The following is a 15,292-nucleotide window of genomic DNA, read 5'->3' on the forward strand; positions in this document are numbered from 1 at the left end:
GCAGAGCGCCAAATACAAACAACAGAAATCTCATAATTAAAATTCCTCAAACATACATGTGTCTTATATCATTTTAAAGATAATCTTGTTGTTAATCTTGTTGTTAACTTCTTGAGAATACAGGGGGTGCTATTTCGCATTAGCATAATTGCCTCTACAGACTAAACTGCCTCTTATTCAATTATTGCTGTTACTATATGCATATAACCATATAGCATTGGATAGAAAACAAGCTATGGTTTTTAAAACCGTTCCAATTGAGTCTCTGAGTCAAACACAGGTCATTTCACAGCACTTTCCCTGAGCCTGAAAAAGATTGCAAGATGTGTATGCTCGCTTCAAAGCTCTGCCTATATATGGTCACGCCACCTATGACCCGAATGACACTTCCTACTTCTTCCTATGGGTGTTTGGAAGACGTCAGAGGAGAAATTTTTTGTTTATCTTGTACTGACGTGAAATAAGACTTATTTCTTTAGCGTGACCGACAACTTCCGGTTTCTGAGATGCGCGTTTTCAGAGGTGGCATTGTCTTTTGTTATGCTGACGTTATGGATGAAAACTATCTCCGTGTCGAAGTTTGTTTGCTACATGTGACCATATCACCGTAATGTATGTTTTTTCAATATAGTTTAATCAGATTATTAGAATTTTTTCGGGAGTTTTGCCGTGTTCCGTTCTTTGAGTTTTTTAACTTTGGGAATTGACCGTGCCAGTCGACCAGTACCCAGGCTGAATGAAGAGGGGAGGTTGCCATTGTGAATGGATTGAACGACTCATCAGGACTAAGGACACCTTGATCAACATTCTGATGAAAGACCAGCAATAGTAAGACCCAATTTACGATGTTATTTCATATATCTGTCGTGCATGTGAACTGGTCGCGCGCGTCCAGCTGGTTTTGGCTGGCCTGGTTATGCTAATTAGCGATACATTTTGTTTTCGCTATAAAACATTTAAAAAATCTGAAATATTGTTTGGATTCACCAGATGTTGGGCTTTCAATGTCTGTACGCTGTGTATTTTTTCTGAAATGTTTTAAGACAAGTAATTAGTTATATAACGTTGGTCTCTGTAATTGTTCTAGCTGCATCAGCACTATATCAGATTGCAGCTGCAATGTAGAACTGTGATTTATACCTGAAAAATGCACATTTAAAAAAAAAAAACTATGCTATACCATAAATATGTTATCAGACTGTCATCTTATAAATTTGTTTGTTGGTTTGTGGCTATCAATATCTTAGTTTAGCCGAATTGGTGATAGCACCTGATGGAGTAAGAAACTGTTGGAGTAAGAAAATGGTGTCTTTTGCTAACGTGTTTAGCTAATAGATTTACATATTTTGTCTTCCCTGTAAAACATTTAAAAAATCTGAAATGGTGGTTTTATTCACAAGATCTGTGTCTTTCATTGGGTGTCTTGGACTTGTGATTTAATGATATTTAGATGCTACTATTTAATTGTGACGCTATGCTAGCGATGCTAATCAGTGTGTGGGGGGGGGGGGGTGCTCCCGGATCCGGGTTAGGTACTCTGTAGAGGTTAATCCCACCAAAGTTTCTGATTTCAAATATGCTTTTCAGCAAAAGCACTACAAACGATTATGTTAGGTCACCACCAAACCACAATAAGCACAGCCATTTTTCCAGCGGAAGATAGCTTTCACAAAAAACAGAAATAGAGATAGAAATTAATCACTAACCTTTGATTATCTTCATCAGATGACACTCATAGGACTTCATGTTACACAATACATGCATGTTTTGTTTGATAAAGTTCATATTTATAACATAAAATCTGAGTTTACATTGACGCGTTACATTCACTAGTTCCAAAAACATCAAGTGATTTTCCATAGCCACATTGTTTCAACAGAAATACTCATCATAAATGTAGATGATAATACAAGTTATACATATGGAATTATATATATACCTCTCCTTAATGCAACTGCTGTGTCAGATTTCAAAAAAACTTTACGGAAAAAGCAAATCATGCAATAATCTGAGACGGAGCTCAGAACAATAGCCAAATTAGCCGCCATGTTGGGGTCAACGGAAACCAGAAAATACATGATAAATGTTTCCTTACCTTTCATGAACTTCCTCAGAATGCAGTCCTAGGAATCGCAGGTCCACAATAAATGCTTGATTTGTTCGATAATGTCCGTTATTTATGTCCAATTAGCTACTTTGGTTAGCGCGTTAGCGGTAAACAATTCCAAAGTCACAAAGTGCATCCACTATAACGTGACGAAATGTCCAAAAGTTCCGTAACAGTCAGTAGAAACATGTCAAACGATGTACTGAATCAATCTTTAGAATGTTGTTAACATACATCTTGAACAACATTCCAACCAGAGAATTAGATTGACTTCAGAAGATCGGTGGAATGGAGGTCCTCCTCATGTGAAGGCGCTGTTCAATGCGTGGTCACCTCATGGCAGTGATTATTAATTCCTGTCTCCTTCGTCCCCCCTTCACATTGGAGTCATCAGACAAAGTTCTATTAACTGTTGACATCTAGCGGAAGCCGTAGGAAGTGAAAACTCATCAATATCTCACTGTAATTTCAATGAGAGCTTGGTTGAAAATCTGCCACCTCAGAAACAATTCAAACAGGAAGTGGAACTTCTCAGGTTTTTGCCATGTGAGTTCTGTTATACTCAAACAGTTTTAGAAATGTCAGAGTGTTTTCTATCAAATACGAATAATACTATGCATATATTAGCAACTGGGAGTGAGGAGCAGGCAGTTTACTATGGGCACCTCTGTGCACCTTTCATCCAAGCTACTCAATACTGCCCCTGCAGCCATAAGAAGTTAATTCCATCAGAAGAATCCCGGAACATATTCCAGTCTGTGCTAGCAAAACAGTCCTGTAGTTTAGCATCTGTTTCATCTGACCACTTTTTTATAAACCGAGTCACTGGTGCTTTCTGCTTTAATTTTAGCTTGTAAGCAGGAATCAGGAGGATAGAATTATGGTCAGATTTGCCAAATGTAGGGCGAGGGAGAGCTTTGCACACATCTCTGTGTGTGGAGTAAAGGTGGTCTAGAGTTTTTTCCTTCTGGTTGCACATTTAACATGCTGATAGAAATGCTAGAACTGGAAGGAAAGGCGGCCAAAGCAGGAGTTGGCTTTGGGGGTGACCAGTAAAATATACCTGCTGGGGTGCGTGCTACGGGTGGGTGCTGCTATGGTGACCAGTTCGCTGAGATAAGGCGGGTCTTTGGATGTCATACGAGGTCAAAGCTGGATTACTTATAAACGTCCGGATTAGTGTCCCGCTCCTTGAAAGTGGCAGCTCAAGCCTTTAGCTCAGAATGGATGTTGCCTGTAATCCATGGCTTTTGTTTGGGATATGTACTCTGGGGACAACGTCGTCAATGCACTTATTAATGAAGCCGGTGACTGATGAGGTGAACTTCTCAATATTATCGGATGAATCCCGGAACATATTCCAGTCTGTGCTAGCGAAAAGTTCTGTAGCTTAGAATCCGCTTCATCTGACCACTTCTGTATTGATCGTGTCACTGGTACTTCTTATTTGAGTTTTTTCTTGTAAGCAGGGATCAGGAGGATAGAGTTTTATGGTCAAATTTGCCTAAGGGAGGACGAGGGAGAGCCTTGTATGTGTTTCTGTGTGTGGTGTAAAGTTGTGTGGTGTAAAGGTGATCTAGGTGAATTTTGTTTCCTCTAGTTGCACAGGTGACATGCTGGTAAAAATTAGGTAAAGTTTATTTCAGTTTCCCTGGATTAATATCACCTTCCAATGTAATCGCCACATCTGGATGTACATTTTCTTGTTTGCTTATGGCCCGACACAGCTCATTGAATGATGTCTTAGTGCCAGCATTGGCTGCCATCTGATCTTGAAGATGCATGGAATGTTATCCATATCCTGTTCCAGCCACAACTCGAAGAAACATAGGATATTAGTTCTTCAGGTCATATTGATAAGATCCAAGGTCCAATTTGTTCTCTGGTGAATGTATATTCACCTACAAAACAGAGTTCAATGGCAGTCTAAATGCTGGCCGACGTGGTCTAATCAATGGGCCACAGCGCCAGAGGTATGCCTATTGTTGTATAGTGTTAGCCTTAACTAGTTACAGATATGCTAACCTAGCCCAACCATTGCCTTGCTACTTTCCCAGGGGCCCTTATATTTGTTTTTATTCTAACAAGTCCCAGAGCCATTACCACACAGCAGCACCTCATTAGCTTCCATAACATATAAATGGCTTGTCATTTAGTCTATGTTGGTCTTTGCCAAGTCTGTCTCAGGTATCGCTGTTAAACGATCTAAAAAGAGCACACTTAAATCGGATTGATTCATAAGTGAGCATAAAGTGGAGGGTCTCTAATTATAGCAAAAGGGTGTGAAAGGCTTAGACAGCAAGAGCCCAGTTGTGAATTGGTACTGTAATTTATTCACCGATGCTTGCTTACTGATGTGATACTGGAAGTTGCTCAATGTCAGAACCTAATGTTCACTATGTTATGTCCATGCTTTGCATGAGTACACAGGAAGTTACAGTATGTTGCCTCACTGGAAATGTTTATAGATTTCTGTACCTGCTGTATTGAAATGACCCTTGATATTCTGTCTCTAAAGATGTTATTGCCTCAGATATACACAGACACATCTAAGGCACCTGATATTTACTTTTAGATCACAGTGCATTTGGAAAGTATTCAGACTTTTCCCACATTTTGTCACATTACAGCCTTATTCTATGTTTAGTTGAGCAACCACTGTACAGAAAATAAGGCACTTACTTTGATAGGAACGCACACAAGTCAAAGTTATTATTTGATAGGAAAACAACAATGAAGGCAATTCTTGGACCAGCCAGAAAATATGCCAGGGGGGAAAAGTTTGTGCAAGACTGTGCAAATGTCTGCATACTTGATCAGCGGAAACACTGGTGAATTGCTTTGGCTCTCATCAAAGAAAGGAAGTTTGGCCGGCTCAGTAAAGCCTCAAACATAAATTGTCCTCAGCAGTGAAATGGGCTACTTCTATGTGAATGAATGAGGAGGGAGAACACACCTCAATTCAAACTGTTGTTAGAAAATAAAATGTAGAAAATAATTTGAATTTGACAAGTTGAAACATAGCCTGTAGATAATCGGTTTGAGGGCAGCGCGGGTTAACTGTTGCATAGGAATCACATTTTGCAACAGTGAGTGCATTCTGACATCACACCGTTAGAGATATTAAGAACTCACATATGAAAAGGTTAATCCAGAGATTCTTTTTTTGTTTTTAATGAACCCATCCACCACCCTTCGTCTTCTGAGGAAACATATATTTTCTGCTACATACTGTATACATACATTTTCCATATACATTTTATATACATATTTTATATACATGGTACTTTATATACAGAAATCACATAACAATAATACATTGCCAAACATAAACGCTTTAATCCCAGCCCTCAGCCACTCTCAGCCCACCCCATGTACAGTATCACCATAGTCCACCCTTGTTTGGTTTCGAGGGTGGTCTGAGATTGCAGAGATTCTTAGCTTTGCCTCCATTCGGCAGTCTCATCCAGAGCATCATGGCATTGTAGCTCTTTATGATAGCCACATTAGCGCCTAATTAGCATTTCATTTTGGGGGGGTAAATACAGGCAAATATATTGATAAAAGTCAACTTGTCCAAGAGAGATTTACATGGGTATCAAAACAACACGCCAGGGTAAGCCTACACAGCCCCTATTTTAAGTGTTTTTAAAAGACGTCAACATTTTTACTTGAAGACACAGACTAAATGTGCACTGGAACTTGTCAAGTTAAAATAAAATGTTAATTGCTATTGTAGAAACTTTTAAAAGTGTGAATATGGTTTTGTTTATTGCAAGTTTTGTATGTGCCATATTCAACAGTGTGTCTGCTAAATGTGGTGGGAAGGAGCATACTGTCAAATGATTATATTTTCTTTTCACAATAGTTTTTTTCAGTGGAAGTTCTCAGTGGTAAAGTGTCCAGGGATATTTAGTCATGTCCGCTCCATCTCTGTCTTTGTCTTTCTCTGCAGGCTTGCGCCTGTCAGTGAGCTGTCCCCAGTAGGCAGACCGGTGGGCAGCATCCTGGCAGCCGCCATCAACGAGACCATCTTCTACTCCATCATGGGCGGAAACAAAGGTGGTAAGTGCAGACATTACCCACAAGTGCCATAGATTGAAGAAACACTCACCAAAATAGGAAAACGTCACATTTCTGTCTATTAAATTATTGCAATAACATACAATCTATTGAATAATGTACAAAACATTCTACAAAAATTGGATGCACTTTACTTGTGTTAAAACAACTATATTTTACTAGGCCTACTTAGCCTTTCAATGTCTGAGTGCTGAGAAGGCCTGAAAAGCACAATTGCATCCAGGGAAATCAAGAGTGGAGGCGTGCAAATGATTAGCTCCAGTCTAAATATCAAGGGAGGGATGTACAGAGGAGAGATGAGCGGCTGCCAATTATGAAGGCTAGTGATTTCTACTCTCCTGAAGTAGCAGTCATAAAGAGTGCTTCTCAGGGAAGGGAGAACAGATGGCTGAGACCACAGTGGAAGTTTTCTTTTATCACAGTCTATTTCCATGTCTGTGAAGTCAAATCAAATCACATGTATTTATATAGCCCTTCTTACATCAGCTGATATCTCAATGTGCTGTACAGAAACCCAGCCTAAAACCCCAAACAGCAAGCAAAGCTGTGATGCACAGTCTACTCCTGATTAATGCATTGACTTGGGAATGTGCCAAATGCGTGCTTTAACCTTGAGCATCTGGAACTAATTAAATGCAACTCTTAAACCGAGTGTGCACCTACAGTATCAGCAGCTGGGTGCAAAAAGTATTTTTTTAAACAATAGGTTATAATTTTTGTGGTTGGCCTTTGGCACACAAACAGACAAAACAAATCTTTTTTTACCTCTCAGATGTTAAGTCCCCCATATAATGGGGGCTTTGAGTGGTCCTGGACTTATCCAACTGACATTTTGGTGTACAAAGTGCTCTGTGAAATTCGTAGAGTCCTGTGCCTTATAGTGCCAGAAAACCCAATCGGTCCCCACATTTGCAAAGAGAGTGATGTGTCACATTTTCTGACCTACCCAGAAAAATCGTCAATTTGCTCGTCCTCTGAGTGATGGAGCCCAGCCTGGTAAACAGGTGTCAGTCTAGCAAATCCAACAGTTGTGGTTTCAACTCACTGTGATATTCTCAGCCGGATTTAAGTCTCTCAACATGAAAAAAATGCTACAGAATTTCAAATAATTGAAACAAGACCACATATTTTGGTCACAGAATAATAAAATCACTGGGCTTGAAATCAAATCAAATCAAATGTTATTAGTCACATAGGTGCCCTTCTTTGACAGGGATTGGAAAACGTCCCTGGTCTTTGTGTTTGAATCTGTGTTTAAAATTCACCGCTCGACTGAGGGACCTTACAGCTAATTGTATGTGTGGGGTATAGAGATGAGGTAGTCATTCAAAAATCATGTTAAACACTATTATTGGACACAGAGTGAGTCCATGTATTGATCACATGTTTACTAATATTGTAGAACTTTGTTCTAAAGCTGTATCTGTACCCATTGGATGCAGTGATCACAATATAGTGGCCTTATCTAGGAAAGCCAAAGTACCAAAAACTGGTTTAAAACTGGTTTAAAAGATCATGCAAAATATGTTGCTGTGACTCTCATATGGATGATGTTAAAAATATTTGTTGGTCTGATGTGATTAATAATGAGGAGCATCCAGACGCTGCGCTTGATGAATTTATGAAATTGCATCTTCCAATTATTGATAAACATGCACCTGTTAAGGCTCCATGGATTGATGAGGAATTGAGAAACTGTGTCTTTGAAAGAGATGGGCAAAACGAGTGGCTAATAAGTCTGGCTGCACATCTGACTGGCTGATTTACTACAAATTGAGAAATGATGTTACTAAACTCATCAAAAAGAATTATAAACTTTATTATGAAGCCTAGATCAATGATGGAAAGAATGATGGAAAAAAAACGTTCAACTTTTAAAAAACTTTACCTCAAATGAAATTATCGTCAAAAAGACAAATTCAACTCCATGTTTCAGTGAATAAGATGGCTTATTCATCGCAAATCCATTTGATTTTGCCAATTATTTTAATGATTTCTTCATTGGTAAAGTGGCAAACTTATACAGGAAATGCCAACAATGAACAGTGAGCCATTGTACTCATGTATAAAATAAATAATTATGAAAGATAACAAAATTCAAACTTGCAGTACTTAAGTTAGTTTGGGAGAGGTGGAAAAATTATTGTTATTGATCAATAATGACTGTAAGGGGTGCGTACTGGCGGCAGGGAAGTCAGGCGCAGGAGAGCAAAAACTGCGTTACAATGGAGCAGTTTAATACATAAAACTGCCGGCATTGTAACGGCGGTCCTCCTCCTCTTCGACCGAAAAGGAGGAGTATTGAGGGAACCAAGGCGCAGCGAAGTTTGAACACATATTTATTTAACAAAGACACGAACTTGTATAAACTAACAAAACAACAAAACGGTGAAGACAGACCTATACGACGAACTTACATAAAACAATAAGAACGCACGAATAGGACAATTAGACTACACAAACCGAACAAACCGTAACAGTCCCGTATGGTGCAAACAATTACACAGACACGGAAGACAATCACCCACAACGAACACTGTGACAACGCCTACCTAAATATGACTCTTAATTAGAGGAACGCCAAACACCTGCCTCTAATTAAGAGCCATACCAGGCAACCCAAAACCAACACAGAAACAGAAAACATAGAATGCCCACCCAACCTCACGTCCTGACCAACTAACACACATAACAAACTAACATAAATAGGTCAGGAACGTGACATAACCCCCCCCATAAGGTGCGAACTCTGGGCGCACCAGCACAAAGTCTAGGGGAGGGTCTGGGTGGGCATCTAACCACGGTGGTGGCTCAGGCTCCGGGCGAGGTCCCCACCCCACCATAGTCAATCCCAACCTCCATCTACCCCTAAAAATGTCCACCCATATCCCACAAAATCCTCTTTGTAACATCCATGACAGGGACAGCACCGGGACAGAGGGATAAATCAAGACAGACGGATAGATAAGAATAAAGAGGTAGATCAAGAAAGAGAGGGAGATCATAATAGAGGGGCAACTCCGGACTGAAAGGCAGCTCCGGACAGAGAGACAGCTCTGGACTGAGGGGCAGTTCTGGGTATATAGCCATTTCTGGCTGAAGGGCAGCTCCTGGCTGACTGACGAATCTGGACGCTCATGGCAGGCTGACGGCTCTCGACGCTCATGGCTGGCTGACGGCTCTCGACGCTCATGGCAGACTGACGGCTCTCGACGCTCATGGCAGGCTGACGGCTCTCGACGCTCATGGCAGGCTGACGGCTCTCGACGCTCATGGCAGGCTGACGGCTCTCGACGCTCATGGCAGGCTGACGGCTCTCGACGCTCATGGCAGGCTGACGGCTCTCGACGCTCATGGCAGGCTGACGGCTCTCGACGCTCATGTCTGGTTGGCGGCTCTGGCAGATCCTGTCTGGTTGGCGGCTCTGGCAGATCCTGTCTGGTTGGCGGCTCTGGCAGATCCTGTCTGGTTGGCGGCTCTGGCAGATCCTGTCTGGTTGGCGGCTCTGGCAGATCCTGTCTGGTTGGCGGCTCTGGCAGATCCTGTCTGACGGGCGGCTCTGGCAGATCCTGTCTGACGGGCGGCTCTAGCGGCTCCTGTCTGGCGGGCGGCTCTAGCGGCTACTGTCTGGCGGACGGCTCTGTAGGCTCATGGCAGACGGGCGGCTTTGCAGGCTCATGGCAGACGGATGGCTCAGACGGCGCTGGGGAGACGGATGGCTCAGACGGCGCTGGGGAGACGGATGGCTCAGATGGCGCTGGGGAGACGGATGGCTCAGATGGCGCTGGTGAGACGGATGGCTCAGATGGCGCTGGTGAGACGGATGGCTCTGGCCGGATAAGGCGCACTGTAGACCTGGTGCGTGGTGCCGGAACTGGAGGCACCGGGCTAAGGACACGCACCTTCATACTAGTGCGGGGAGCAGGGACAGGGCACACTGTACTCTCAAAGCCCACTCTATACCTGATGCGTGGTACCGGCACTGGTGACACCGGGCTGAGGACAAGCACATCAGGATTAGTAGGGGGAGAAGATACAGTGTGTACAGGGCTCTGGAGACGCACAGGAGGCTTAGTGCGTAGTGCCGGAACTGGAGGCACCGAACTGGATACACGCACTACAGGGAGAGTGCGTGGAGGAGGAACTGGGCTCAGGAGACGCACTGGTAGCCTAGTGCGTAGTGTAGGCACTGTAGGTACTAGGCTGGGGCGGGGAGGTAGCGCCGGAAATACCGGACCGTGGAGGCGTACTGGCACTCTTGAGCATTGAGCCTGCCCAACCTTACCTGGTTGAATGCTCCCGGTCGCCCAACCAGTGCGGGGAGGTGGAATAACCCGCACCGGCCTATGTAGGCGAACCGGGGAAACCATGCGTAAGGCAGGTGCCATGTATGCCGGCCCGAGGAGACGCACTGGAGACCAGACGCGTTGAGCCGGCCTCATGACACCTGGCTCAATACCCAATCTAGCCCTACCAGTGCGGGGAGGTGGAATAACCCGCACTGGGCTATGCACTCGTAGAGGAGACACCGTGCGCTCTACTGCGTAACACGGCGCCTGCCCGTACTCCCGCTCTCCACGGTAAGCCTGGGAAGTGGGCGCAGGTCTCCTACCTGCCCTTGGCCCACTACCTCTTAGCCCCCCCCCAAGAAATTTTTGGGAGTTACTTACGGGCTTTTTGGGCTTCCGTGCCAGACACGTTCCCTCATAACTCCGGTTCCTCTCTCCGGTAGCCTCTGCTCTCCTCAGTGCCTCCAGCTGTTCCCATGGGAGGCGATCCCTACCAGCCAGGATCTCCTCCCATGTGTAGCAACCTTTCCCGTCCAATATATCGTCCCAAGTCCATTCCTCCTTCTTTTCCTGTCCCTTACTCCATTTACTCCGCTGCTTGGCTCTGGATTGGTGGGTGATTCTGTAACGGCGGTCCTCCTCCTCTTCGACCGAAAAGGAGGAGTATCGAGGGAACCAAGGCGCAGCAAAGTTTGAACACATATTTATTTAACAAAGACACGAACTTGTATAAACTAACAAAACAACAAAACGGTGAAGACAGACCTATACGACGAACTTACATAAAACAATAAGAACGCACAAATAGGACAATTAGACTACACAAACCGAACAAACCGTAACAGTCCCGTATGGTGCAAACAATTACACAGACACGGAAGACAATCACCCACAACGAACACTGTGACAACGCCTACCTAAATATGACTCTTAATTAGAGGAACGCCAAACACCTGCCTCTAATTAAGAGCCATACCAGGCAACCCAAAACCAACACAGAAACAGAAAACATAGAATGCCCACCCAACCTCACGTCCTGACCAACTAACACACATAACAAACTAACATAAATAGGTCAGGAACGTGACAGGCATCCAGAAACAAACAATAAATGGGTACAAAACCCATCGCACACCAGATAAACGTGCACATGCACTTACAATAAACAATTCCAGACAAGGACATGGGGGAACAGAGGGTTAAATACACAACATGTAATGAATGGGATTGGAACCAGGAGTGTAGGAAGACAAGACAAAACAAATGGAAAATGAAAAGTGGATCGATGATGGCTAGAAGACCGGCGACGCCGAACGCCGTCCGGAGAAGGAGAGGACCCGACTTCGGCGGAAGTCGTGACAATGACAAACCTACTGGCATAGACAATGATTATTGTCCAGTCATATGGTCAAGTGTTGCAAAGAAAGACCTAGTTAATAAATCAAATCAAAACCATGCAACTTATTATGTGACTTGTTCAGCAAATTTTTACTCTTGAATGTACAAGTCAGAAGTTTTCATACACTTAGGTTGGAGTCATTTAAACTCGTTTTTCAACCACTCCATACATTTCTTGTCAACAAACTATAGTTTTGGCAAGTCGGTTAGGACATCTACTTAGTATTTGGTAGCATTGCCTTTAATATGTTTAACTTGGGTCAAACGTTTCAGGTAGCCGTCCACAAGTTAGGTGAATTTTGGCCCATTCCTCCTGACAGAGCTGGTGTAACTGAATCAGGTTTGTAGGCCTTCCTTGCTCGTACATGTTTTTTCACTTCTGCCCACAAATTTTCTATGAGATTGAGGTCAGGGCTTTGTAATGGCCACTCCAATACTTTGACCCATTTGCCACCCACCTTTAACTTCCTGACTGATGTCTTGAGATCTTGCTTCAATATATCCACATAATTTTCCCTCCTCATGAGCCATTTTGTGAAGTGCACCAGTACCTCCTGCAGCAAAGCACCCCCACAACATGATGCTGCCACCCCTGTGCTGCACGATTGGGATGGTGTACTTCAGCTTGCAAGCATCCCCTTTTTCCTCCAAACATAACGATGGTCGTTATGGCCAAACAGTTCTATTTTTGTTTCATCAAACCAGAAGACATTTCTCCTAAGAGAAGATCTTTGTCCCCATGTACAGTTGCAAACCGTAGTCTTTTTTTATGGAGCAGTGGCTTCTTCCTTGCTGAGCAGCCTTTTCAGGTCATGTCGATATAGGACTCGTTTTATTATGGGTATAGATACTTTTGTACCTGTTTCCTCCACCATCTTCACAAGGTCCTTTGCTGTTGTTCTGGGATTGATTTGCACTTTTCACGCCAAAGTACGTTCATCTCCAGGAGACAGAACGCGTCTCCTTTCTGAGCAGTATGACGGCTGCGTGCTCGCATGGTGTTTATACTTGCGTACTATTGTTTGTACAGATGGTACCTTCAGGCATTTGGAAATTGCTCCCAAGGATGAACCAGACTTGTGGAGGTCTACCATTTTTTAAGAGGTCTTGGATGATTTCATTTGATATTCCCATGATGTCAAGCAAAGAGGCACTAAGTTTGAAGGTAGGCCTTGAAATACATCCACAGGTACACCTCCAATTGACTCAAATTATGTCAATTAGCCTATCAGAAGCTTCTAAAGCCATGACATCATTTTCTGGAATTTTCCAAGCTGTTGAAAGGCACAGTCAACTTAGTGTATGTAAACTTCTGACCCACTGGAGTTATGATACAGTGAATTATAAGTGAAACAATCTGTCTCTAAATAATTGTTGGAAAAATGACTTGTGTCATGCACAAAGTAGATGTCCTAACCGACCTGCCAAACTATAGTTTGTTAACAAGAAATGTGTGGAGTGGTTGAAAAACGAGTTTTAATGACTCCAATCTAAGTGTATGTAAACTTCCGACTTCAACTGTAGGTATTTAAAACCATATTATAATCTCACACAATAATACTAGAGTTTTGTGTTGCTTGTAGAGTTGATAAATTATCATATATATTTTCAAAGAAGTGTGGATCATCATTATTTGGACTGTATAGGTTAAAAAAAACATATCTGTTTATGGTCCAAGAACATATTTAAAATCCTCCATCTACCTTGAGGATCTGTTTGAACAATTTACACATTTGGATCAAAATTACTGTTAATTAATATCATCACCCATTTTGAATTTCTTTGCCCATGGGAGAAATATATTTTGCCCCTCCACCCAGTCCCTTTTCCACAAAACGTAATCTAAAACTGTTAAAAGAGTTTCCTGTAAACAATAGATATTATATTCCTTCTCTTTTAGCCAGGTAAATACTGATCGTCTTTTCTTATTATTTGCTAAGCCATTACAATTATAACTGGCTATGCTAATTTAATCAATTACCATAATGAGACACAAGTTTCAATTATATTTATCATAATATATGTTTGTAAACGTGCCATTAAAAAGTAACATGATGATTGAATGTCTATATAGCTGTACCATAATATTTGCATTGCTACTAATTAAACCTCCAATTGGTCCCCACTATTCCACTTGCTAAAACCCCTCCTCATGCCGAGTTGGGTTGTCATCCTAATGACTGGCAGACCACCCCCGACTCCCCGGATCCCATGGCCCCAGAGAGACCGGGACCCATCCTTCGAAAAGAGCACACAGTGCCACCCACAGAACAGAAGCAGATCAACCGCCAAAAGCATTTCCATTTCCATTTCCCTCACCTCAATTTGTTTTAAATATAGCTATTAAAATATATATATATTTAAAAAATCCTGTTTATCTGAATTTCCTATAATTAGCTATTCATATTTGTATTAATGTAGGCAGTTTATTGTTACTGCTTACCAGTATTGCCATTACAAACATTACATTTTGGCAATCAATTATTATTTTAGCAAATAATAATTGTGATTCATCCTATGTTGTCCCTAACATATTTTACTCCCTCGCAACAGTTGTGACACACACACACACACACACACACACACACACACACACACACACACACACACACACACACACACACACACACACACACACACACACACACACACACACACACACTCATAAACACTCAACCCCTTTCCCCCACAAACAACCATAGACTCAGATGCTCCACAGTTGCACCATCCCAGAGCCCAACTCAAGAAAGGCCTTGTTCACGAAAGCATATACAATTGCAGCTGTATGAGAAGGCCTGCAAAACTGAGCAGAAATGGGGAGATTTGATTAACAATTGTCACATCCGAGGTGATGCAGATCAGATATAGCCCCTTCCTCTGAAACACCCACACATGGTCCCCTGTTGTGACCATATCCCAAGCATCTCCGTGCAGTCAGACCTTTAATGATTTTGTGCCACCAGGGCCACAATAATATGCCGCCTCTCTGAATGTCAGAGTGTGACCCCCCCCCCCCATGGGTTATTGCCGCTAGTGTTGCCAGCACTGCCCCTGCCTGGGTGGGGGCACCCCACCGGAATCCCCACCGGCTAGGTACAAGATCATCAAGGTTCTCATTAGCAGCTTTGAGAATTTCCTTGTATATTATGCTCTCCCATCAGGGGGCTCTGGTTTTGTAGGACCAACCCTGCCAGGCAGGCTCAGAATCTTGAGGGGGGCTGTGCTGCTCTAGAAGGTCTCTGACCGCATTTTGGCTGCATACAGGCAGCTTACAGCAGGCCCATAAAACAGATAGGGAATTCTCTTTAGTATCTGGGTCGTTTAGGTGGGCGTCTAGGGTATAGGGTTGTGGACCGTTCCATCAAGATAGGACCATGAATAAGTAAATTAGATGTATATACCCCCCCCCCCCCCA

General features: G+C 42.9%; 1 protein-coding gene across 2 annotated transcripts in view; it reads left to right on the forward strand.

Moving 5' to 3' along the window:
- The window catches only part of LOC129857348 (protocadherin-15-like), a 311,697-nt gene that overhangs the window by 240,186 nt on the left and 56,219 nt on the right, over positions 1–15,292 (forward strand). For both annotated transcript variants that reach the window (XM_055925506.1, XM_055925513.1), the window contains one exon: positions 6,063–6,172. In XM_055925506.1, the coding sequence (XP_055781481.1) occupies positions 6,063–6,172 (110 nt within the window). The remainder of the gene's footprint in view (positions 1–6,062; positions 6,173–15,292) is intronic.

This window comes from Salvelinus fontinalis, chromosome 1, assembly GCF_029448725.1.
Source record: "Salvelinus fontinalis isolate EN_2023a chromosome 1, ASM2944872v1, whole genome shotgun sequence".
NCBI classification, from domain to species: domain Eukaryota; kingdom Metazoa; phylum Chordata; class Actinopteri; order Salmoniformes; family Salmonidae; genus Salvelinus; species Salvelinus fontinalis.